Source organism: Anas acuta, chromosome 10 (assembly GCF_963932015.1).
Source record: "Anas acuta chromosome 10, bAnaAcu1.1, whole genome shotgun sequence".
In the NCBI taxonomy this organism is placed as follows: domain Eukaryota; kingdom Metazoa; phylum Chordata; class Aves; order Anseriformes; family Anatidae; genus Anas; species Anas acuta.
Genome location: NC_088988.1, coordinates 19,073,461 through 19,098,567, shown reverse-complemented (window position 1 = coordinate 19,098,567; position 25,107 = coordinate 19,073,461). Strand labels below are relative to the sequence as shown.

Below are 25,107 nucleotides of genomic sequence, written 5' to 3'. Positions count from 1 at the left end.
AGGTTAAAGACAAAGCTCAAAGTTGCCAAGAGAATAAATAGTGGAAAGGCCAGACAAAGAATAAGCTGGATTGTTAGTGTCCCAGACAAGCCATAGGATAAACTACATCACACATTAAGGGCAAAACATGGCAAGTCTAAGAACAGGCTATACACACGGGCTGGGGAATATCCTGCAAGTGATTTTGCAGCTGCTTAAGCATTTCTTGAAACTAAATATTTTCATTAGCTTTCTTTGACAGCTGTGCTAGAACACATTCAGGAATTAGTTTCTAATTTAGGAGGCAGGGAACATTCCCAGAGAAAAGATTATTAGTCATCACTGTAGCATCAAATACCTTTAAGAAACATTTAATAAATTTAAAAAATAAGAACTTCAAGGAAAAAGATAAGGAAAATATTTACACAGAGCAGAAAATGCAAACATAACCTACAGCAAAATGCAATACTAAGATGAGCACATATCTTGTTTTGGTCAACAGTTCCTTCAGTTCTTTCCTTCATATTTAAACATATCTCCTTTGCCATTTCAGAACTGCAAAATAAAGAAGCCTACATTTATAAGTGACATACATGACTGAAAAGCCAAATTCCACAGAGAGGAAAAGACTCCATTCACTTTTGTCCTTCAAGGTTCAAGTATCATCAAGAACCAAGCTACAATTTCATAATTGCTGCACAAAGGAAGTGGCTCAAAGTTTTATTAGCAGACTCATCTTTTCACATTTTGATCCTTCAGCTTCTGACAACCTGCATAACAAAATCAACATCAGCCTCTGGCACAGGCAAACTAGTTGCAGTACTGAAAGCAGAAGATGAATATTTTAACTTGTACCTTCCCTGACTTAAAACTGAATTTTAAAAAGGTAGATAAGCTTTTTTTTTTTTTTAAAAAAAAAAAAAAGGACAGCTTTAAGATGAATTGCAAGAGAAAGAAATACTGTGTACACATCATGAAGGCAGCTCACTCAAGGAAAATCATGGTTTTGAAAAAGATAAAAGAACAACAACATCAGTTTTAGGCCCAGTTATTTAATTAGTATTACACTCAGGAAATAAAGGCATAATATCAAAGCATTAAACATGGCATGTGACTTGATGAATAGCCTAAGATATTATACTAGCGCTAGCTTGAGCAGTGGGTTTTCACCTGACTCAAGTATTTCTTTAGAGTCTCTAAAATGTAAATATTTGCTGGTTTGTGCAGGAGGAGACACTGTCATGGTTTTCAGTCTCATTAAAACTCAAAGTGCAGTCCTGAAGTCGTGTGCCCTGAGCAGAACAAAGCCAGAAGCAGTGGGATAAGAAAGCTGCAATTAATGTTCCATGGTTTATAAAAAAAAAAACAAAACAAAAAAAAAAAAGCTTCTAACATACATTTCTTCTTTTTCTTCACATCTTCTGCTCACACAAACTATGTACTGAAGTGAATTTTGATTCTCACTGTAGTTTAAGAAACAGACGGAGTGAAAAACCTGGAGCAGATGACTGACATCCACCTTAGGCAACACACTGCATTTCCAGCGAAGGTATATACCTGCTAAGCTACTTGCAGGAACTATTCTGAATTCTATTTGCTGGCAACATGCTTTCTCCTTCTTAATACCATATTGTACAGGACATCCTGCACCACTTTTGAGTATCTTCTCACATGTACTTCCACATATCACTTCAAAAACTGATCTACAATAACCAAAGACAGCATAAAAATTTGTAATAAGGCATTTGGATTTGCAATTAAGGATCAAGGAGGCACTGAAAAGGAAGAGTCTTCATTCAGGCAGTCCATTCAAGTCTTCTTTCAAGAAACGACTTAGAACAACAGTAAGACACTGAAACGCCTTTGTTTTGCAGAATGTTCCACAGCTGTGTGCTGATGAGATTTCAGTGCAAAGTATTTTTAATTTTCCATTTATTTCCAATACCTCTGCTGCTACAAGAGGCAGAGCAGTGTTAAATATTGTAGAATAAGGCACAGAAATATACAGTAGGAACAAAACTAACAGTCACAAATAGCTGTTTTGTTTGCTCCTTATTCATGTTAATAGTTTATTTTGATGCTGTCTTCCCTAAGGAAAAGTTGCATAGGCAGGGGTTGCTGTTGGAAGTAAACAGATGGCACACAAAGCTGACTGAATGATGCTAAGTTTCCAGATGCTAACTTCCCTAAAAAATCCTTCAAGTATAAAGCATGGCAGCTAACTACTACATTTCATAATAACATTTCACTAGCTTCTGTTCAACATACAAATTCAGTCAGTCTCTCATAGGAGTCACCGCAGACTAGTTGTGCTTTTACAAACATATGGAGGCAGGTGTACCAATTATTGCTGTACATTTGTCAGCCACTCTTCCATGGTGAACCTTTTTTTGGAAGATTTTTTAAGAGAGGTTAAATAAATATACTACAAAATTCATCAGAGCTAGCAACGAACAAGTATGTCGACAAGCAGAGTTCTGCTTTCTACCATGTTGTCCATGCTTGCAGCAAAGAAGTGAAGCTTCCACATGCAATATATACGTTGTCAATAAATATTTGTCACATTCTAGTAATGTTATGGAAGGCTGATAGAACATGTTAACTCCTTGGAAAGCAGGAGTGAAAATAACAGCTTGTGCAAATTTCTTATTGCAATGCCACTAGGAGCAGGACAGTCAGAAGAGAAATGTACCAAAACTCCCTTTCCCGTTCCATTTGAACTGATTGCCCACAATAGAAACAAACACTTCCTGTGACATTAAGTTGTCATCAGCTTCTGTGATTCCCAGTTTACTCAGCCTTTTCTTGTGCATCTGGTTCTTCTTCACAGAAGCAGCACCAAGTTCATTTGCAATTTCATAATTGCCTTCAGTTTGTTCAGAAGTCTCAATTTGCTCATAAAGCTCCAACTCATCAGTCACACATTCAGGTAGTTCTTCTTGTCTGAAGCCCTCTACACATGCTCTCCCATCACCTGACAAGGTAGGCTGTGTATTCCCTAAGTCAGGAAACAATGAGAATGTCATCCTCAAAACAGCCAAATCAGTTAAAACTCCTGGAATTATGTTTTCTTCAGTCTTAACATTTGCATCACCCATACTTTCTGGAAAACAATTTAATGTCAGCCATATATTTCAAATACAGCATATGATACTTAAAGAAGAGTTTTCTTCTTGTGATGACTTCAGGCTGCCAAGTGATAATGATAATAGAGAAAGTTACAGTGGGTTTACACACTGCACTTAAGACCATGACACTCCTTGATTAAGACATAAAAAGAGAAATAGAGTTGTTAACATTTCATTTACTGCAGAAAACAATTTCTGTGTTGGGAGACTGGGCTAATCCATGTCTCAGATCTAGTGTACAAAGGAAGAAAACTGCAGAGAACTATGAACCAGAACAGCTATAAGAGAAGCTATAGCTGCTTTCTTGCTGATTACACTCTTCTTTCTGTATGACTCAGGTAGCCCATGAGTTACACAGGCTCTGGTTCATCAGGAGCATAGATCAAATGTCTAAGGACTTTAAAAGTGTAAGCATCCACATGACATGGAGCATAGACATTCACAGGATTTGTCTGAAGTTTATAATCCATAACTATCAGAACAATGGAATTTGCTGAAGATGAAGATTTAAGATGAATCAAATTACAGATCATAAGAAAATTTAAAATTCAATTATGGATTAGGCAATCTAAAAACATAGGTATGCTATATAATGTTTTTACGATTTACTTATAGGAAGTCAGAAAAATACCTTTCATTGCTGAAGCATCCTCTACATCAGACGCAATTGTTGGTTTAACCAGGACCACACCATATCCTTCATTATTATGGATCATGTTATTGACCATGCTTATCTTGGGGATCTCATAACGTTCATTTAAGAAGTTCTACAGCAAAGAAACAGACATCCAGCATGTTATGTCCAGCTAAAGGGATGCAAACCTTTCCACTTTTGGATAGTCAGTTCTCTGGATAGGCTAATAACATGCTAGCCAATACCAGTGACAGTGCAAAAGGGATTTTCTTTCTGACAGATAAGGAATAAAACAAATATATTGCTTTGGTGTACCAACCCAAGGCAAACAACAAGCACCATCATCATTAGACGTGACACACAAAGCAGCAAGTTTATAAGCCAATTTAAACAGCAGTCATTGCATCAATTCTAACAGCTATAAGAATTGAATGCTAAGAAGAATATATATTTATTTTTTAATTTTAAAAAAGTGCATTATGCTTTGAACTGACCTTTATAAGTATTCCCTCCTTGCAGTGATGTATGCCATTGTCTAACAGGGTGCACGTACTCCCTGGATATATTTCCACACCAGCACCCTACAAGATAAAACAGATTGCAGTTCACAAAACATAAATAATTTGGGGCACATTTACAGTTTGGCTTGACAACTCCATTACGGATCTTTGTGCTCATTCACCAGCTGCACAAGGTAAAATTGCGTTACCACCCCAGCTCCACAGCTTTGTGAACTAACTTGAGCAGTAATACGAACGTTGAGGCTCCATGAATAATACTATTGCCACCAGCCCATAAAAATCTCTGGCAAGGAGTAACCACGCAACTTTGCACTGCTTTATTGATCTTTAGTCATCCACCCCAACACTCAAAGCCCCATCATTCTCCAAAGTGCCCTATTCAGAGTTCAATTCTGTGTTTATCATCATTCTGTAAGAATCAATGGATAAGGTGTCCAAAAAGGGCATTTCATTTGCCAAATACATGGTTTAATTAGAAAATTACTTATGTGCAAGGAAAACAAACAAAAAAATCACATTAAAGGTATTGCAGGACAAGAATAAGTCCAGCAAGGCAGCAGTCATTATTTCATAGATATCCCCTGTAACTGTATCATTTTCATATCATCACATAAAAATCAACATAAGATACTTCACTAGATACTATTGAAGGCCACAAGACCACTGTAAACAATTTCTTAAACCTATTAACACAAAGCTGTCCAAGACACTTTTTAAAGGTACTCTTAAGAGTGACAGAAACCACCCCTTTACTGAAGTATTATTTCAAACCAGAACCCTTTATTTTAATTTAGGAAATAGCCAGAGTTAAGAATTCATTTGTACCTTGGCACCATACAGATCTGAGTTTTTCATTAACAGCTCAGCTGATGTTCGCACTGTTATGCCTGTAGTTTCACATTGTAACACACAATTCTCCAGAGTAGTTTTCCCCTGATGGACACCTATACACAGACAACAAATATTGTTAAATGAATTGGTTACGCAAAGGCAAATCCCTCCTACAGGTACATGGACTTGTAGTGTTTTCTACAGTGTGAGAAAATGATCATTTTAATCATACGTTATGTTAATTTTATTGATTTGCCCATGCGTAGTTGGAACTCACACTGTTTTTCCTAATATCAGCAGAAAAACTGTAAGGGAACCATAGTCAAAGATTTGTCTTAGAAGTGTTTTAGTTTTGGGTGGTTTTGTTTGTTTGTTTGAAAGTGACAACAATGATTCTTTTTTCTATACGCCTAAGAATCCTCTGAATTAATAATATATTAAATACAAATATATGGGTATTAATAAACATTTTAAAACATTTAAAAACAAATAAATGTCTGTCAAGGCAAAGTATTAATTAGCACCTTCTGAAAAGACAGAAGGTCATGGCCAAACTCACTGGATAAAACTTGGGATTATTTGAATGGCAGTTCAAATGTGTTTTTAGTAAACAAAGGTCTATACTATTTCTAAAGTCTATGCCATTCCTCAATGGAGAGCTGGTTGGGTTCAGCTACAGGTGAATACTGTCATGGGAGTTCTTTTGTGGAAAGAGAAATTATTTCCTTTTCCAGGCAGCCTGGCAGAGGCTCTGCAGTGGTCAGTCAGGCTGCCATAACAGCCGAAACATTAAGACAAATTATCTTATCCAAAAATAAGAATAAAGCCTAAGAGCCACAACAACCTGAAAGTACAAACAACAGAAGTTATTTTGATGTCCACATTATAAGCAAGTGGGAAAGAAACAAAAAGGAAGCCTTAACATTTACATCCGTAGGATTCTTTCCTACAGTATTTTGTTAAAACCAGTAAATTGTAAGAGTGGATCCCTGACTTAATTTTAATAGAAAATTATAAAAGATTCACGAAAAGTTCAAGATACTTTTATACTTACTTAAAATCCCTTCCACAGCATCATGTTGTATTAACTTCAAATTGGAGATCTTTACGTTGGCTCCTGTACAGTCAACAAAGTTGTCTCCTTTCCCTTGCTTTTCTATCACAATATCATCTGGCAGGCCATAGCCTGAAAGCAGAGGTGAAAGACACAAGTTTGTTGAGTAACTGGTAATCAGATGCTCGGTACCTAAGCAGACATTCAGATGAGGTAAGAGAGGGTTGGAACTCGAGATATCCTTGAGTATCTTGAACAGGATTTTTCCCCCAGTGGCCATGGCACACCTTACATGTACATCTCCTGTATACCAAGACCCAGGTGCTCAAAAAACTCCACCACCAACAAAAAACAACCAAACTCAAAAAGTTCCCTTCCTTGAATGACAGACACATAATATAATAAAATACAGTTATTTTAGCCAGTTAAACAAAGGACTAACACTTGCTGAGGGCAAAGTTCTTATTCCCCAGACTGCACCATGGTATGGAGGTGCAGTAACCACAGCCACAATGGGCACCCGCAGCCTGCTTCCAGTACAGCAGCTCACTGCAGCAGGCAGAGGCTCCAAATAGCACAGGGAGCAGGGAGAAGCAGTCCCCATCAGAAAGCAAGGAAACAAGTGCAAAGGACTCCCCATTGTTACTAAACTTAACTCAGCTTCTCTATTTAGAGAAGCCTGGGTCAATACTTGACATTCCAGTGTTACAGGGACTTCCAGATTAATTCAGATTAAAAAGGAAACTTTCAAAAGCATATGCCAGCATTGATTTACTAAAGCCATCCACACTTGTCAGCGTTCAACCACTTACAGGGCAATTTATGAGCATGTAAAGCTTTTACTGCTTGTCACTGCCAAGAATCATGATAAGGAAAGCAATAATGCAACATCTATTAGAGCAGCATGAGTCCTATCATTTTCTGAACACACACACAGAAGCTTAGATAAGAAGTGCCTGAACAGGATGCTAGCTTTTAACCAAGTACATAAATAAATACTCTAATGTGCAAGTAGAAAGGTTAAAAAAAAAAAAAAAGAGCCTTTGAACAAGAGTTGGGAGAAAGTTTTAAAGACAGCAGATTTAATGTAGTTGAGTGACTGACACTTAAGTACACTATACTACCCAGGAATCTTTTTCCAGTGCTGCTAGGGAGGAGGTGGCAGGGAGCAGTTTACTTCCAGTATGTAAAGAGCATTGTGGGACCGTAAATAGCAGATCCAGTCTAACTACACAACAGTGGAAAAAGCTTTAGGAATAATTGTCCTACAGAGTACCTACAGATTTTCTAACAAAGCTTTTAATTTGCTTCACTTCTGAAGCAGCAGCTCTAGCAGTAAAGGAAGCTGTTGACAAGGAACAGAGAAGGAATGATTCACCTGATATCAAATAGTAGTCAATACCCAGCCAGGTCAGGGCCGTATGCCCTGCCTGTAAGTTAAGGGACTCCCCAGGAGCTACAGGCAATTGTCATCCAGTAACACTGATCATGGGTTTTGGATGGGTTGATACTACAGGTTCCTTTCCAGCTTAAACTATTAAACAAGGTGGAGCAAAGTTCTTCAGTACCTTTGCTACATTTTTTTTGTCAAGTGCTAAAGTTATCCTGACTAGGGCTTCCTGCATCTGTTACTGCTTTAACTTTACTTAGTTCTTGTAAGTCTTTGTTTATCCCTGACTTACTAATCCTCGTACTTTCAACCTTAGTACTGGCTTGCACAGTGACTGGAAAAGAAATAAAATCTCTACTAAGCAAAACAACATTATTTCTTTGATGAGTCACCCTTTCATCCCAAAAAAAGCCACCAAAACATCCAACTATTCAGATTAGCACCAGCAGAATTTTTCTTGATGCTCTTACTTCAAATGTTTTCAGCTGCTGTTGCTGCCATAAAAACTTCTAACAGAAGTCCATATAAGAAGATTAAACACCCTGACATATTCATTACCCAGAGAGTGGTTTGTACTAAAGATACAGTTATATGCCTTGCTCCTTAAAATAGAGTAGCTCATCCTTTAATAGGTGTGCTATTTCACCATTTGCATTCCCGTTTCCTCAAAACTACAAAAGAAGTTGTCCCCTCACAATTTTAGAACAATGCCATTTTGAAGACAAATAAAACAATTTGAGCTCCTTTATCCTGCAGGTGCATTGTCCATCAGCATTCATTTCTATGCAAACCAGGCACACACAAGAGAAGGGCAAGAAAGAAAACGATACTCATAAAATAAGGACAAGAAAAATACAATCCAGAACAGCAGGAAATTAAACTCCCAGCCTTCCCCATTATGCAGCTTTGACAAGATAAGAAATGCAGCTGAAGAAGCATCTGAACAGCTGCACAAGCCCCAGTGATACACAGACCATTACACTGCACCAGCATGCATACCTAAAGGAGAGACATTATGCTGAGGAAACAAGAATTGTGAGGAAGAGAAAGCAACATATCCTAGGCAAGATAAAAGTATTTCAAACAAATATTTTGAGAGAAAAACATATATGCTGCATCCACTTCTACAGCATAAAAGGGCATATTAAGCCAATAGCACTCTCTGTATATGTGCTTCACATAATGCACAGATCCACATCAGTAGCCCCCACACACATAGCTGACATGCAACAAATGTCATAAACTAAGTTTGAATAGCACTTGGCTTTTTCTCTGTATTTACCAGTTCTACCCTGACAGTGAGTCTGACTATGCCTCTGAGGCAGATCAAGACAAGCAAAGGAAAACAAGGACCTCTCCCAAATACTTTAGAAACTGAGACCTCTCCAGAATGATTTTAGTGTTTATTAAATTAAAAATCAACACACTTGTGTTGCTGTTGGATCCCCTCTAGTATTTATATAACCAGGATCTATCCAGGCAAATAGTTAGGAGGAAATAGCGAATTTGCCATTAATCAGCAAAAGTTAAAACTTATTTGCAGAAATGATCATGGGTAATGAAACGGCTTACTCCTTCCTGAAATAGACACAGCTCCTCAAGCAGAAATAGGAACAGTTCAAAGAAAAAAAAAAATAAATGCTCCAGCCAAACTCTGCAAAAATATAACAAACCTTTAAGCAGAGCTAAGTTAAAGACTTTATTTTAAGGACCATTATTCTAGCAAGTCCCCTACCTTCTAATTCAACAGAATCAGCAATGCAGAACACGCCATCTACGACATAATGACCAGGACAGATGATGACTGTGTCTCCTTCGTAACAAGCACTTACAGCTGCCAGTGGATCATTGTGAAACTGTAAGAGAAAAAACAATATAATCAGCTCCTAAAAAATGCTATAAAATGGATGCATTTATGCCCTAAAAGCTTTTTCTTCAATTAAGTGTTGCTGCTTTTGCTTAAAAGAAGCCCTTTTTAATGGAACCAATAATATGCAATTTCTACTTTGAATTCAAGAATCATAGCACTCTCTGGAAAAAAAAAGCCTCAAAGCATTCCTTTGTGTTATGTCCATCCCCCCATGAGAAAAATGGGGCAGTGGCAGATTGAAGAACATATGCACCAGAAAGCAGACCTCGATATGGCCTGGATTCCAGGCCAACATTTGAATTCTGCTTCAAGTGACTTGTATAAATTACTAAAGACATGACAGAAGAAAAAGAAAATAAACTACAAGCAACTCAGCTATTAGATTTGAGCTTGGCCAAACACCACTGTAACTCCTCACTCCTGGAACACGTCACTCCAAAACAGCATTTAGCCATTACAATGGCAAATACAGGGTCCACATGGCACTTTTTCTTGGGAAAAAAAAAAAAAAAAGTGAATCAATGCCTAAAGAACCCAGGTTAATGTCCTCCTCAAGTATTGCCATTCTGTACTGAAGGGTAAAAAATAGTACAGAAAAATTGCACATTTATTGCTTTCCAGTAAATTCCATGCTAAGCATTGTATAAGAATTTTTCAGTTGCTGAGAAAAATCAGATTTATCACCCAAGAGTTAATTCAAGAGTTTCACTTTGGGTCTGTTTTGCCCACCTGCAATTCACAAACATGACCACAATACAGCAAGCAATTTCGTTTACGCCCAAGGATTCATAAGAATCATAATATATCTCAAGTCGGAATGGACCCACGAGGATCATAGAGAAACTCCTGGGTCTCCAAAGGACGACCCCAAAAAATAAAAATAAAAAAAATCCAACCATGCTTCTAAGAGCATGGTCCAACTACAGTTCCAGACTATTCTTAAACACTTAAGTGCTAAGTCCTAGCTGAATTTAATTAAGTATATTTGTTCTTAGTAAGTAAATAAATTCCCTACACAGAAGCAGAGCAACAGAACATTTCATTCTTGAAACCCGATCTCATTATTATTAACATCAAAAGAAATGGGTATCTCAAAATATAAGTATTACACCTTAGCACATTTTATTATGGAATTACTACAGAAGGCTTGTTTCCCCCCTCCCCCCCTCACTGCTCCTATGAAGTACTCAGCAGACAAATTAGGAGAAATTATTGACAACTTATCATTACAACTTATCATAAACATATCATTTATTGTTTAAAGAGCTCTTTTTAGACTGGCAAAAAAAAAAAGCACCGTGCAAATGCAATATCTTCCAAATGACAAATTAACTTATCCTTCCATGTGGTTTCTTGAGGAGAAAAGAGTAACGGCAAACAGACCATTGCTGTTACTTTACCTGTATTTCTAGTTCTTCGCCACAAGATTCAGGGCAAAGTTTGTCCCTTATCAATGACTGCAGCAGACCTGCCATCATGGTGGAAGACACAACATGAGTGATCTTGGTTCCTGTTGGCCTCCGTCCTTTAGCTTGGAGACCACTGTATTTTTGGTAACCAAACACATACCTAAAACATGAGCAAAGCCATCAGTGATTTCTTCAGTAAAGAATTTTCTACACACACTTTCCCACATGGGATCTCCTCCTTGCATTAAACCCACTAAGTACCTCAGCAGTGGATTCTCAATTAGTTTTAGCTTTTGTTTCAAGTGCTCTATTTTCTCATACAACTGAAGTCCCTCCACCATGGAGACGTTTTCTACTTCAGAGTCTGAATCACTGCTTGATATGCTGTTCCTCACGTCTAAGAACTTCCTGTAGAGCTCTTCACCTTGAGACAAGTAATTCTGGTAATCAGCAACAAGCCCAGAAGGCACACGGTGTTCGAGGATGTCATAATGCCTGCAATTCAGAACAAGGGGTCAGTGTATTTCCCCTTTCCAATTTTGAAAGATCAAATGCAAACCCACAGAGAACCTGAGAAGTTCTATACCAGTGCTGAAGTCAAAACTCTCTGCAGTCTGCACCAACACTATGGTGTTTTTTTTAAAAGCAGCAAAACCAAAACCCTCAGACACACACAAGTATATTACATTCTTCTCTAAGTAGTATATAATTTTTAAAGGTGGATAGGTACCAGTCATCTGAAGCTTACTCTGAAACAAAGGTTTAGAGTAAATAAAGTTGTAAGCATGCAACTGAATGACATACAAACTTCAAAATACTCATACTAAATTATATGATTTTTAAAAAAGGAAATGAGCAATAACTCATGAAAAACATAAACATACCGTGTCAAACATCAGAAAAAAAATACAGCAAAAGAAACACTTATAATTATCTTTCCCAGGCATATTTTATTGTATGCTCTGGTTATTTAGCACCCTTAAAATTTTAACCAGATTGTGCTCTTGTGCACTGCTTCAGTTTCATATAGCCAGATGGCATTAAAAAAAAAAATCCACCTTCAGTAAGCCTAATGCCAACTAATCCCACAAAGGAAAGAAATGAACACACTCCTCCTTCAGCATGACGAATTTACAAGTTTTTGTTTACATTCTGTTCCATTCTGGTTCTTATTCAATGCCCAAAGGTATGAAAGCATTCCACGCTAGCTTTAGTTAGGATTACATTTCATAGCCTACAAGTTAAAGGAGGCAATAGCTGGATTTGGAGCGCCATCTGATGGGAGGTTAAGGATTACAGGGGAAAAAAAATGCAGGACTCGAGCAGCAATTTCAGTTGCACCCTCTTCCTATAAAAAATTTGAGCATCAGTCAGTGACTGCTGCTAGAACAGACTTGCTTTGATTTACTAGTGAAGAGTTTTCTTTGAAATTTGTCTGTCACTATTCCCACATTGCCTTTCCCTGTGGTTCTACCTAATAATATCAAAGAACCACTTACAATCTCAGTCGAGGCTCAACACATCGCACAAAGTAATCCAAATCATCCTCCTCCTCCTCATCCCAGGACCTCCAGATGTGTTGGTAGAAGAACCTTTTGAAACAAAATAAGCGTCTAAACAAAAAGGAGGCCAGATTTACTCAAGCAGAGACAAAACCACTGGAAGTAGGAATGTAATCTATTTGAGAATTCAGCTCAAAACATCACCTCTCTCCCATTTCATGTCACCATCCTGTGAGCTATTTAGTAGTCACAAAAGTTATCTTTCTTGTCTGTTGTTACCTGCATAAACAATTTTATTTTGTGTTTCGAGTTCAAAAATCTATAACAGCCTGAGTCTCATTGACTTTCACCAAAATAGATGGAATAACTAAAAGCTGGATTTGAAAATAAGACCTGCACGCTCAGGATTCTGACACTTTTTGGCTAGTTGTTTTTGGCTAGACATCCTTCAGATTTCCTTTCTACCTGGAGTTTGTCACTTCCATAATACATGCTTATATCTCTACTACTGAGCAATGGTTGAAACAACGAGTCTCTTCTCCTTCTTTCCTTCCACACCCACCACTTCTGGAACATAGCCTATTTTCTAGGCAAGGAAGTCTTTCTTTCTGTTTTATCTTTTTAATCCAGTCCTAGTGCTAATTTGTAGACTTTTCATGCAGCACATAGTACATTACTGTGAGAGAGATGAGGAACAGATAGAGATGATAAAGAAAGGACAAGAAAGTAGAATAAATAAGATGTGAACAGACACCTAATGAAGAAAGAGCAAATTTAGGGGAAGAGACAAATTGCAGCAAAAGAAAGAATGAGACAAAAGAGAAAGAGATATTAAAAAGTTTCAGAATAGAAAGAAACACCACACTAGAGCCAACAAGGTGATACAGCCCGAGGAAGACTGGGGTGGAGAAGAGAGGGAAAGCAATGCAGAGACTTCTTCTTCCTCCTACTCCTTTTGGCACAGAGAGTAAGTTGCTGAAAAGCAGGCCTTGTGTTTTTGCTATCAACTCCAGCTGCATAAGACAAAATAAGACCCTATGCGTTTTTGTACCTGACATGCTCCACGGCTAGCGCTGTCTGATCAAATTCTCCCGACTCATCATACACAACCCACAGCTCCCGCAGTGGGATCTGACGCTCCTTCAGCTCCAAGAGTTCCTGCATGCATTCCAACGTGAAGGTGCTGACCTGTGCCTCACACAGGAAAGGCTCGCTGAGTCGAACAACCGCTTTGAGAGCCCAGTACTCCACGTCAACAACCTGTTGGAACGAATAGCTCTTAGGATTTCCCTAGGCAGAGCGATAGATGCAGCTGAGGAAGGTGAACATGACATGCCTCACAAACTGCCAGTTGACTCACATAAATCAATGCACACTGCACAGTACAGCAAAGGCAACCTGGTCAGCTGAAGTGATAACCCAGAGCTGAGCTTCTCAGGACCAAAAGATTTGGAGCCTCACATTCACAACTTATCTCGAAACCCTCATAACATCCATATAAGGCTAGTAAATTGCTTCCCTATTATATTTTCTTTCAGACAGGGAAAAGCAGTATTTTCAGACTTGAATCAATACTTTACAGTTCTCATGAACTCCTTTGTAGCTCATTTTTCCAAGTACCCACAAGACACAGAGAAACCCCAGAGTTGGTCTGGACCAGTGAAAGCCATTTTGTTATTAATTGTGCTGAAAAGCCAAAGGAATTCAAAGCTTTTTCCCCTCTGAAAACATACAATGGATGTCCAAGTTCAAACAAAAAAAAAAAATAATGAATGATCAGAGCCTGTTATTTGAAAAAATTGTATTTCAGCAACCAGCTCTGAACCAAGAGTGCTTATCCCCTCTGCGTCCACCGCGTCCAACCTCACAGCGCACTCACACTGCACTGGGATCCTCCTTCCCCCGCTTCAGCAAGGACCCCTTGAAGATATTGCTTTCATTTAGGCATAGTCCTGCCACCAAAATACTGAGACACTAGCAAAGGTATCCCTGAAATTAGCCCACGTGAGATGTTCTTGTCACAACCCCTTCGCATAAGGCCAATTACACAGGCTTTGTATTGCCACATTGAGGTTGAAAATCATTTGTGCAGCACTTCAGAAACTCATGTAAAGGTGATTGTGCAGTGTTTTAACACATTTCCATGTGTTAAAGCCTGAAAGAAACGCTGTACAGACTTTTTGGTTTAGCACCGATGAACCTATCCCAAAAGCAATAATCATCCATTTCGTACCCTGCCAAGAATACGAAGTCCAAAAAACCACAGATGATAAACTGTATCAGCACAATGGAACCAGATCAAGCTTATTTGCAAGATATCAATGCCACTTTATTTTAGGTTGATGCCTCAAAGAAAATTAGATTCACCTACCTCACTGATTCTACTATAATTCAACTGCAGAATTAACTTAAATAGCAGAACAAATAACAGCCAAATTCCAAGGTTAAAAAATGCAACAATGCCAAAAATAGCAAGTATATCTAGTGCATGGCTTTCTGGATTTACAACACATGCTGCGGCCCTAAAGAACTCATTTGGAGGAACAGTGCCTCACTGTCTTGAGTATCCCGTGCAGGTTTGGAACCTGTGATCTGATACTCGTACTTTTAGGTGAAGGAAGCACACCAGTGCACAAGATAGTGTTTCAGAATAAGGCTCCTTTTGAAAGAAATTCCTGTTGCTCTAGCTATTACTGACAATTAGATACTAAAAAGATATAATTTTCTACTAGCTCATAAACTTCATAGATAAATTATCTGCCTGTTAGAGAGGTAAGTGATGTTAATTGAAGACAAATGGCTGAACAACTGCATTCCATTTACCTCAACGACAACCTCAAACACATTAGTACGCCAGACTGCCTGCCATCCAGATGGTTCAAGGACCTTCTCCAGGTACTCAGCTATGAATCCTTTCACCTCAGAAGCCTTGCAGTCAGCTAAAAAGAAAATTAAAGCAGTACAGTTATGCAGGAAAAGAAGGAAAAGTCCTCAAAATCATTGATAAATGAAATTCACAGTTAATATATTCCTCTAACTCATCTAAACTCAGACTTCATTCTATTTTGCTCATAACTGTCAGTATTTTTGCTGCTTATCTCAGTAGCGAGAGAGATAGAGAGTCATCTGTTTTGTGCTTCTCCAGAAGAAGCAGTACTCAATCTCCTAGGTATTGAGGGTTTCAGCACCAGTACTATTAAACAGTTAACTTCTGCCTTATCCTAAGCAGCCTTACTAAAGAAAAAAAGCTCTAGAAATGGCAATTAAAACAAGGCACAGAGTCCAGCATTAGCGTTTTCTCCTTTCGTTCACTCAGATTTTTTTTTACTTACGTTAAAACCCTTACCTCCTGCTCTACCAGTTAGAGCAGCTGAAGTTACAATATGATAATCCAACAGCAACACAAAACACTTCATGTTTTCTAGCCCCTGTTTTTAGGAATATCTCACAGTATAATACAGAATTGACTCCACTTAAACTGGATGATTTCAGAAACCTGACTACATGTTCCTTTTCCACTAAGGAACTTCTTACCCAAAATGTAATCCTGGTAAGCTTTAAATCGTTCATAAAACAAAAGACGATCAGTATGAAAAATGTCTGGAAGAAGTGCATTCCCATCTGGTACAGTCCGTCCCAAAGCAGTCCCTGGTTTGTCACGACTCCCATAGTCACTGCTGATATCCTCATCTTCCTGAAGCTGATCTGGACAGAGGAGTTGGAACAAAGCAAATCCCACAAGTTGTCAGTCGGATGCAATCATCGCTCACTCCTCTATTCCCAGAGAATTCCTGTTCAGCCCAAGATCCATCACAGATCTGCTTTCTACAACACATAACAAAAAGCCCTCCTACACTGAAAATGAAAAGTTGACTTTAATCACGCATAATTTCAGAAAGTTTTCAAACAACTCCTGTAAAACCATATCACACGCACACTGTAAATAAAATATTGTTTACGCTTACACATTCCTGATCAAATCCAGCAGCTATGATAGCAATGCCTGGCACCAGCGCTAACAGGACCCCAGAGCACAAGACCCCTTCCAGAACAATTTAACCTAGCTCGCAAGCCTGCAGCCACAGACACCAGCCTGGCACCGCACACGGGTACCCAAGAGCCAAGGTGTCCGCGCGCTGCCATTAACTCGCTCCCAAAGCGAGCGCCAGCGACACCCGCCCCGGCCGCAGCTGCTCCTGCCCGGGCCCTCACCTGGCTTCGCCTCCTCGGCGAGCTCCTGCGGGTCGGCGGCGCGCCCGGGCTGCCCCTGCCCCTGCCCCTGCCCCTGCCCCTGCGGCCCGGAGCCGTCCATGGCGCCCGCGCCGCTTTCAAACCGCCACCGCCGCTCCGCGACGTCACCGCCAGCGGCCGCCCTGACTGGCTGGGGCTGGGCGGGCGGCGGCCGGGCCGTTGGCTCCGTGAGGCGGGGCTGGCGGCGGCGCGGCCCCCTCGGCGGCTTCCCCGCGCCCGCAGCTTCCCCCGTCCGCGGGGCGCGGCCTCGGGCTCGGGCTCGGGCTCGGGCTCGGGCTCGGGCTCGGGCTCACCCCGCCCGCCGTGGGCCAGCCCGGCAGCGAGCCTGCGCCCAGAGGACAAGGCACGGGTGTGCTCCTCGGGCGGGCGGTGCGCTCCGCCGGGCCACGCGTGCCTGTGTGGGTGTTTCAAGCGCACGGCGCGCCCTGAGGAAAGAACCAGCCACGCGCAGCCGCAGAAATATTAAAAAATAGTAGTTCGCCACACAAATGCTTCACGGAACGCCAAGGCCACGCGCCTTGCTGATAGCTCTGAGCTGTTGCAACACAAAATGTGCCGACTCAAAAAGCAAGGCACGCGTTTTTTCCCCTCAGTTTTCTCACTGCCTCAATCTCCTGTTGTCCAGTTTGTGTCTCACCCATTTTTGTGTCTCACCCATCACATTTCTGCCTTGCATCTCTTCAAGACCCAGCTCTCCAACCTACTTTGTATTTTGAGCTCTGAAGTGCTTGGATTCTTCCTTTCCTTTGTATTTGTCTCGCCTCTCCTCGGACGGCCTCAGCTCCCCGGCTGCCCCTGCCCAGCCCGCTCGCGTGCCCAGGAGCTTGCTGCAGGGCCAGGTGCTCAGAAGAGGAGCCAGGCAGCGAGGCGCTGGGCACCAGAGGCCTGGCACCTTCTGAGAGACGTGTGGGTTCTGAAAGCAGCCAGGGAAACAGGGATACTCTGAAATACGTGGCCAGATAAAGTTGAATGCCGTGTATCTGAAGCACACTGATACTTACAGTCTTATCAAGAAATAAAATTGCTGGATTACCTGCAAAACAGAGCATATGTGTTGGAGTAAAAGACACAGATAGGCACAGGTCAGTGCAAAATCTAGACAGCTTTCAAGTCCCTCATAAATCCTGCTTTTAAAGGGCACAGGGATACAGCGGCATTTCTGCTCAGAGATTAATCTTGCCTTCAAAGAAGAGTTAAGTGCATACATGTTTCTATCAATAAAACATGCTTCTATTGCAAAGGAAAATAAGCTAATTCTCACATCACTGGCAGACTTGCCAACAAAATCTTACAGACACAGCCTGGAGGATAAGTTACAAGGACATTTCTCCAAGTTGGCCATATTAGGGAATACATAAGATTTAGGTTGCAGCTTTCTGTTTTTAGTATAAGCTTGAATTTACAAGTCCTTTGATGATAATAATAATTATAATAATAACAACAACAATAACAATAGTAATTTACTTGTCCATAGGAACAAATTAACCCTCAAACAGGGGCAAATGAGGCTAACTAGCAGCATCATTCCTCATATTCAGTAATAACAAGTAATAAGGCAAGTTTTAGAGAGCTGCTCCTGGAAATACCATCATTTCAGATTCATACCCCGAAAAAAGTATTTTTAAACAATATTAATATGACAGGTTGTTGGTGTTATCAACACCTTTAACGAGTGTAACATTACAGCGAGAGGCATTCATTTTTTCTCTAAGCAATGACTATTTTAAAATGTTTTTTTGAAACCATAATTGCTTCAAAACTTAAATGGCCACGAGGGGGCTGCCTTAGATTTCTAACCACATGGTTAAGCAGCTGCCAGGCTGGAGTTTCTTCATGTTAGCTTTCAAAATATTAATTGCTTTTGCAGCAGCAGCACGTGCCTGTACCAGTTTACACATTCACAGCAAACCTAGAGCGCTATTTATCCCTACATTACACAAATCAGGGTTGCCACAGATCTGCTGAAATCAACCTTTGCCTATCGTAACCCCTGCAGAAAAAAGCATATCTTAGTCCCCATGACTTTTCTGCAGTATGCAGAACTTAACTATTATACTGGGTATGCACGTTTAGCTAATAGTCATATAGTTTTGATCTATCAGTTACAAAATTACACTAACTTTCTAACTAAAATTACCTAACTTTCTCCCAAAAGCTTATGTTTTGATGAGGTCAGCCTTCAAAGCAGAATATGTTTGTAAGTGAAGGGTTTATAAATTGATAGGTTTTAAGTAATTAATAATTGTGAGTTTGTTCCTACAAAACCTCCAATACCATTGAACATTGTATTACATTTGAAACAGGATCTCTTATGTCTAAGGAGAGAAGTGATACAGTTAATTACATCAGTTCTTTGCTACAATTACACAGCACTGGGATTCTGCAGCAAGCAACACACATTCATTATATTCACACAAGAATGACTATGACATGAAGAAAACTTCACTGAATGACTAAGGGTTTTGAATCCAACCTTGGCAACACATACCAGCAAAATTATATTCAGGCTGTACATAGTCAGGAGGAATTGAGTAATAGTAGAAAAGATAGGGGAAAAAAAAAAAAAAAAAAAAAAAAAAAAAAAAAAGAGTAAGAAATGGTCTAAACCAAAGGACAAATAACAGAGGAACAACAATAAGAAATTTCACAATAGGAATGGAAGGGAAGAAGATGTTTAGAAAGAAAAGTGATGGAAAAGGGATATTCCACCAAGACGATGAAGCTCATCTTCCAGTGCTTAGGCATAACCTACTTTGGTGGGATGTTCACCTTTCAGTATGGCTGCAGCAGAACATGTTCCACTGTCTGAGATGCTTCCACAATGTTGAGTTAATTATCCCTGACCCTTGCAACAGAGCTGTTATATTTCAAAGAAACACAGTCCTAGCAGGGATTGTTCCTCCTCTCCTACTGCATGCAACTAAGTCATGGACTGATCAAGCTCTATTGTGCTCAAAAAACTCCACTGCAGTAGTTTTTTCTCCCCCTCATATGTGAAATAGAAACCCAGTCCTCTTATTGTTCAAAGCCTTCCATTTGCCAGCCCGAATGTGCACACGCAATGCAAACCATTAGTTATTTTCTCAAGCTTTAACAGCCCTTTTTCTTTCTACAGTGTTTTTCTTAGTGTTTTTTCTGCCCAATTTATTCTTAGGCAGGAATTACCTCTCTCTCTCTCTTTTTTTTTTTTATTTTTTTCTTTTTCTTTTGCACAGCAGGCTCTCCATTCCCCTAATCTCACTAGTTGCTCTTCTCTGTACTTTTCTCCAGGCTTAATTTTTTTTTTTTTTTTTTTTGAGTTGTGATGACTGGTCTGTGTGAGGTGCAAAGGACTGGCAAAAATTTACCTGGAACACAGGAACACATCTCTATTTGAAAGGAGGAAAGTCTGTACTCAACTCTCGCACTTCTGAATGAAACTGCTTTGCAATTGTTCCTGCCAGTAATATATGTGCAATTCAGTCACCGAGGCTGGTGGTAATCCACACTCCCAGCTAAGAGGAGCAGAAAGGCAGAAGGGCTGCTAAAGCTGACATATACAAGTCAGCCTGCGAGCCCATGTGGAGCAAGACTGGCATACAGTGGAAATAAATTTCCCTGGCCATTCTTTTTGTATATGGGGTTGCAAAGGAAAAACCGCTGTCCACAGAAATATATATAGGATACAAACTTACTTGGATGGTTTGGAACCAGAACTCCATTATGTGCCACTGATTTCCCTGGGGCAGTGTCTGTTCATGCCAACTGGAACCTCAATTCTAAAGTTAAAAACCTACAGAAAGAATGGTGGAGTGTTTTAACCCAGTGCTCCTCTCCAAAGAAACAATATCTTTATTCTAATTCAGTGCTAGAAGATAAACCCCTTGGTATTAGTTCTCCTTTGTATGTGTATCATATCATCATTATGTATATCTCAGTTGGGAACACAGGCTGTTTCTGCTTTAAGATGTCTTACAGAAATAGTAATATCTTCTTTACCACATCTCATTACAGGGCAACCTTAAAATACAAAATATATCAAAAGATCAAATTATATTATTGCATGTATTGAAAAAAAAAATAGTTGATGTAAGACTTGGCAAATATGAAGATGTCTATCAAATATGTGTGGAATAAGCAATTGAGACAAGCCAAGAAAGATTCACATAGTGATGGGGAAGAAACAATACAAAGGCATGAAAGGGAAAAAAAAAAAAAAAAAAAAAAAAAAAAAAAAAAAGGAGAGAGAGAGACTGGTATGTAAGACAGTAAAAAAATTCTGCATAGTTTTTCTGGTCTTGACACAAATTTCCTTTGTTACCATGGCAATCACTTTAGTCTCTCTAGGCCTCCATTTACCAACCAGTAAATGTAGATAATATTTTTAACTGCATATGTTTTATTAATTCATTTGTAAACCACTTTTTACCTCTGGGGAAGAATGGCATCATAGAACTGTAAACTGCTGTTAATTAGCTGGGAGATTAGCTATTACTGATGTTCTTTGTCAGGTATTTCATCATAGTAATCCTAAATAAATTGAATGTAACTAGAAAAGCAATTAAACTTCTGCAAACCTGTATAGCTTCATTCGTTCAAAAAGTCAAATCCCTTTTTTCTTTTAAGAACTATTTTGGAGCTTCACATGTGAGTTCTCTCTTCATCCAAATGTCTACATATATCAAAGACAGAGCCACATCACTGTGATCAGTATATCTGAATTCCAGAAGTCAGAAAAATTAGAGATGGAAATCACCTGCTTGCATTGCTGCTTGTCTTTATTAACAGAGGATGCTTTCTGAACTGTTTTCTCTATGTTTTAAGCAGTTTTCAGAATGTCCTCTACATAGGCTTCTTCGTGAACATGCTGCATAGACACTTCTTTTATTGCAAACTTCTAAATAGTTTCAAGAGTTATACTATTTTGTCTGCTGAGTATTGATTTTCTCTTAACCACAAACATGCCTGGTATCACTAACTCCTTCAATTTCAGAAATGCAAGCTTCATCTGACTGACCTTGCAAACTGAGCCTTTGCTTTTCTTAGCAGGAAGTTGGTAAAACAGATTGCAGCCTTTCTGCTCATTAAACAGGATACTGCAGTTTTATTTCCATTCACCTCCTCAGATGTTTTCAAGTTCCACTATACAGTAGGCAAGGCATTTCAGCAGGAGTAGAATCAGGTCCAGCTGAGAACTGATGTAATGTAGGTGGGTTTTTCATTTGGAATTGCCATTATTTCATATTTACTGAGATATATCTCCCTCTCAGCCATGTTTTCATCTCAGGGGACATTAGATCTAGGTAATAACTTTGAGGAGGAAGCTGCATAATGATGGAAAATTCAAGTCTATGCAGATTACTTCACTAAGACTCATCTGCAACAAAAGTGCTATCGGCCATGCTCCCTTAGTGTTGGATCAGCCGCTTCCCCAGACATGCAGCTCTGTGGAAGAAGACATGAAAAGAGCTAAAAAAAATCCCTTTTCCAGGTGTTTTAAAGTTGCCCTCAAGAACCTAGAAGAACAGACTGAATATTACAAGGTGTCCCTCAACTGACTGCAAAGATAAAACAGGAACACAACCCATAATAAAATGGTTTCTTTCTTCAGAGACAAACAATAGGCAGGCAGATTTTCCAACAGATGTTGAAATATTGATGGGAATAAATAGCAACTGTGGGCAAAAATGGAATTTGTAAACAGGCTTCAGCTTTATGACTAACGTGAAGTTTATTTATCAGGCATTTAACATCGTATAACGCAGTGAATGCTGTATTTTGCCCTATTTCCATCAGAATTTTTATGGGCATAAGTAAGAATAGGCATCATTGCCATCACTGGCCCCTTACCCTTTCTGCCTCTCCAGAGCTGCTGACCACATCTTTGAACGAATAGCAAAGATGTGGGGATTAAAGATAAGGATGAAATCATAACTACTGCAGATGCAGAACACAACAAATCGTTATGCATAATTATGTCAGGAAGAAGGCATGCTTGAAAAGAGTGAAAATTGCTTGCAGTGTTGATTTCATGTGATCACTGCACCTCTCCATTCACTGTAAACAAAATAAAATTAAATTTACTAAAGATGCAGAAGAATACAGCTGTTGGTGATGGGGTATTTTGTTTTGATCAATCCTTCCTTTCGTTTCAGTTAAAATTTTGAACATGGCTGTTTAAAAATGATTCTCTTATAATTTTGTGATTGTTCAAGCGCTTTAGGATTTGGGTTTCTTTTTTTCTCAAAGAACAGCTGTGTCGTTATCTTGACGACTAATGTGTTGTAATGATGGCTCTCGGGTCTTAAAAATTAGCTTCTGAAGTGTGTCGGAAAAGAGATCAATTAGCATGAAGTGATTTCTGACAAACACTTGTCAGTGGGCTTATGATTATGTCTTAACAGATGGTAGTTTGAAAGGTTGGAACTATCTGAAGTATGCTACTTCAGCTGATAGCCAGAACAGTAATAGGCAGCCAGTTCATTCTGGACATTATAAGCCAGAATAAAGTATGCACAGTCACACCGGACTTTTCTACTTGTTTTTCTGGTTTTGATTTGGTTTTCTGTAGTCTGCAATCTGCTTAGCAATTTGTGCGTAATTATAACAATTCTACTACATACCGCGTAAATGTGTCTGCTTATGTGTAATAACAGTGCAACGTATAACTGCATATATGCTCAAATAATAAAGTCAACACGTTCTCTAATGGAATTCTTAAAATATTTTGAAATTTTAAAAGTATATTTAAGACATGTCAGGAAAAAGCATTTCAGACAAAATACCAGTTTTCAGCTCAATACAGAAGATACTGGAGTATATTTTGTGGTGGGCTTCTGAAACAATAGAATATGTGGCTCAGTAATTCCTGACAACTGCAAACTATTAATCTAGATAAAATATGCACAAATCTTACTTCTTGTATGTAGGATGGCATACATATTTGGAGACATTTGGGTTCATGGGTGTACACATTTCCAGATTCTACCCCCCAAAATGTTAGTAACAAATGCCCTGGTTGAAAGTTATTGTTTTATGTGCTTATCATAGTTTGTTCAGGGGACTTGCTTTGGGGGGGCGGGGGGGGGGAGGTTGTTTTATTTTGGCTTTGGTTTTAAGTAGATGAAATATAATATGGGTCTTCTGGGAGACCAAAACCAACTATGAATTAGATCGGAATTCAATTAACAGAACACCCGGGATGGAAGGAGAAAAAGCTTTTTTCAAAATATCAAAAGCTATTCTGTTTATTTACTGAAATGTTTTAATTCAAACATGACAATGAAAAATACATTTCAACCTGTATATACTATCTTTAAATTATATCCAAATTAATAAACAAAGTAATGGTTACGCAGTCTAAAATTAAAATATATATATTTTTTCTTTCAAATGAACTCTTTAGTTACAAACATTTTTTTTCCTCTGGCATTTCTGTACATATCTGGAAATCTTACCCATCAAAAACAGGTCCTTACTTATTCAAAAAAAGAAAAATGCTACATTTAAATGCATTAGAAGCCACTACATTTCTTTCCTTTGTACACACTGCCACTCTGTAATAGCATCTATAATGCAGAACAGAATTGTACTGAAATGGAAAATATACCTTGTCCAGTTTAAAAAGAAAACAAGTTCTTGATGATGTTTGTATGCTCATTTGTAGATGTCTTTTTAAGATACATCTTTTTTGTTTGTAGCAAAGCAAAACACTGCATGCTGATGAGAATCTGTTGCTATGTCTGAACAATCAGGCTTCTTTGCAAAATAACTAAAGATTTTCCTTAAAATAAGTCAATTGATAAAGAATTGTAGCCCTTGGTAGCTTTCCTCCTAGCTAGCCAACATAGGAAAAATGCAGAGAAAAAAATCCATCCCTGCAAGCTGTCATGCATAAGTAAAAATCCCCAATATGAAAAACAATGCTAACTATTCCAAATGTCTTTGAAACTAATTTGATAGTCTTAACTATTTCAAGGCCAGTAATTTTGGAAGTTCCCTTCAAATGTAGCATTACGCAGGTAACACTGTGCTGGACAGTAGGATTTCCCCAGGCTCAATCCAGCTCACAGCTTTACTGTGATGTACAGATACCATCATTGTGCAACAGCACTTCGGTGATTTACACAAGTGCATCAAAACCATGGCAGATCAATCCTTACCACACCCTCATGGGGCCAAGAAAATCTTATTTTAAAGATGGAGAACCAAAGCCAGAGGACCTAATTTCTCAGATCCATGGCCTTGACCAGGAACAGTTACTCATGTAACCCCTGAGCAGCACTACAAGAAAACTAAATATTAGTTGGAGAACATTGAAGGTTTACTCTTCAAGTTCTGCATAGTTTATGGGACCATTTGCAACTAAAAAGGTGACAGAGGAAGTTTCTTATCTGCTGAATTCTTCAAACTGAAGGGATGCGTGCATTGAGTACATTGGATTATACCCAAGGAGAATGGACAGCAAAATGGCAGATTAAATACCCCAGCAACAAATGGGATGTAATGATGATGGAGAGAAAATTGAGACATTCATATCCCTCAATGCTTTTTCAATGA

The 25,107-nt window shown here is 39.0% G+C and overlaps 1 protein-coding gene across 3 annotated transcripts; it reads right to left on the bottom strand.

The window, feature by feature from the left end:
- Nucleotides 1-1,011: 1,011 nt before the first annotated feature.
- Nucleotides 1,012-16,836, bottom strand: SHCBP1 (SHC binding and spindle associated 1). Of its 3 annotated transcripts, none has more exons than XM_068693544.1 (13): nucleotides 16,531-16,836; nucleotides 15,853-16,023; nucleotides 15,142-15,257; nucleotides 13,370-13,578; nucleotides 12,316-12,408; nucleotides 11,078-11,311; nucleotides 10,808-10,976; nucleotides 9,273-9,393; nucleotides 6,148-6,279; nucleotides 5,088-5,206; nucleotides 4,236-4,322; nucleotides 3,739-3,874; nucleotides 1,012-3,082 (listed from the first exon to the last, which is right to left on the bottom strand). In XM_068693544.1, the coding sequence occupies exons 1-13, from the start codon at nucleotides 16,628-16,630 to the stop codon at nucleotides 2,655-2,657; spliced, it is 2,115 nt and encodes a 704-aa protein (XP_068549645.1). In that variant the 5' UTR covers nucleotides 16,631-16,836; the 3' UTR covers nucleotides 1,012-2,654. The 3 variants fall into 3 exon arrangements, with proteins under 3 accessions (XP_068549645.1, XP_068549644.1, XP_068549643.1); XM_068693543.1 differs by having other exon boundaries at nucleotides 1,012-2,977; nucleotides 16,531-16,800; XM_068693542.1 differs by lacking the exon at nucleotides 16,531-16,836 and adding an exon at nucleotides 16,284-16,304.
- Between the last annotated feature and the right edge of the window lie 8,271 nt (nucleotides 16,837-25,107).

Coding starts and splice junctions, on each gene's coding strand:
- SHCBP1 (XM_068693544.1), bottom strand. CDS start 16,630: ATGGACGGCTCCGGGCCGCAGGGGCAGGGGCAGGGGCAGGGGCAGGGG. Junction 16,024..16,530: donor CGCCGAGGAGGCGAAGCCAG/GTGAGGGCCCGG, acceptor TCCTCTGTCCAG/ATCAGCTTCAGGAAGATGAG. Junction 12,409..13,369: donor CTAGCCGTGGAGCATGTCAG/GTACAAAAACGC, acceptor TTGTTTCAAAAG/GTTCTTCTACCAACACATCT.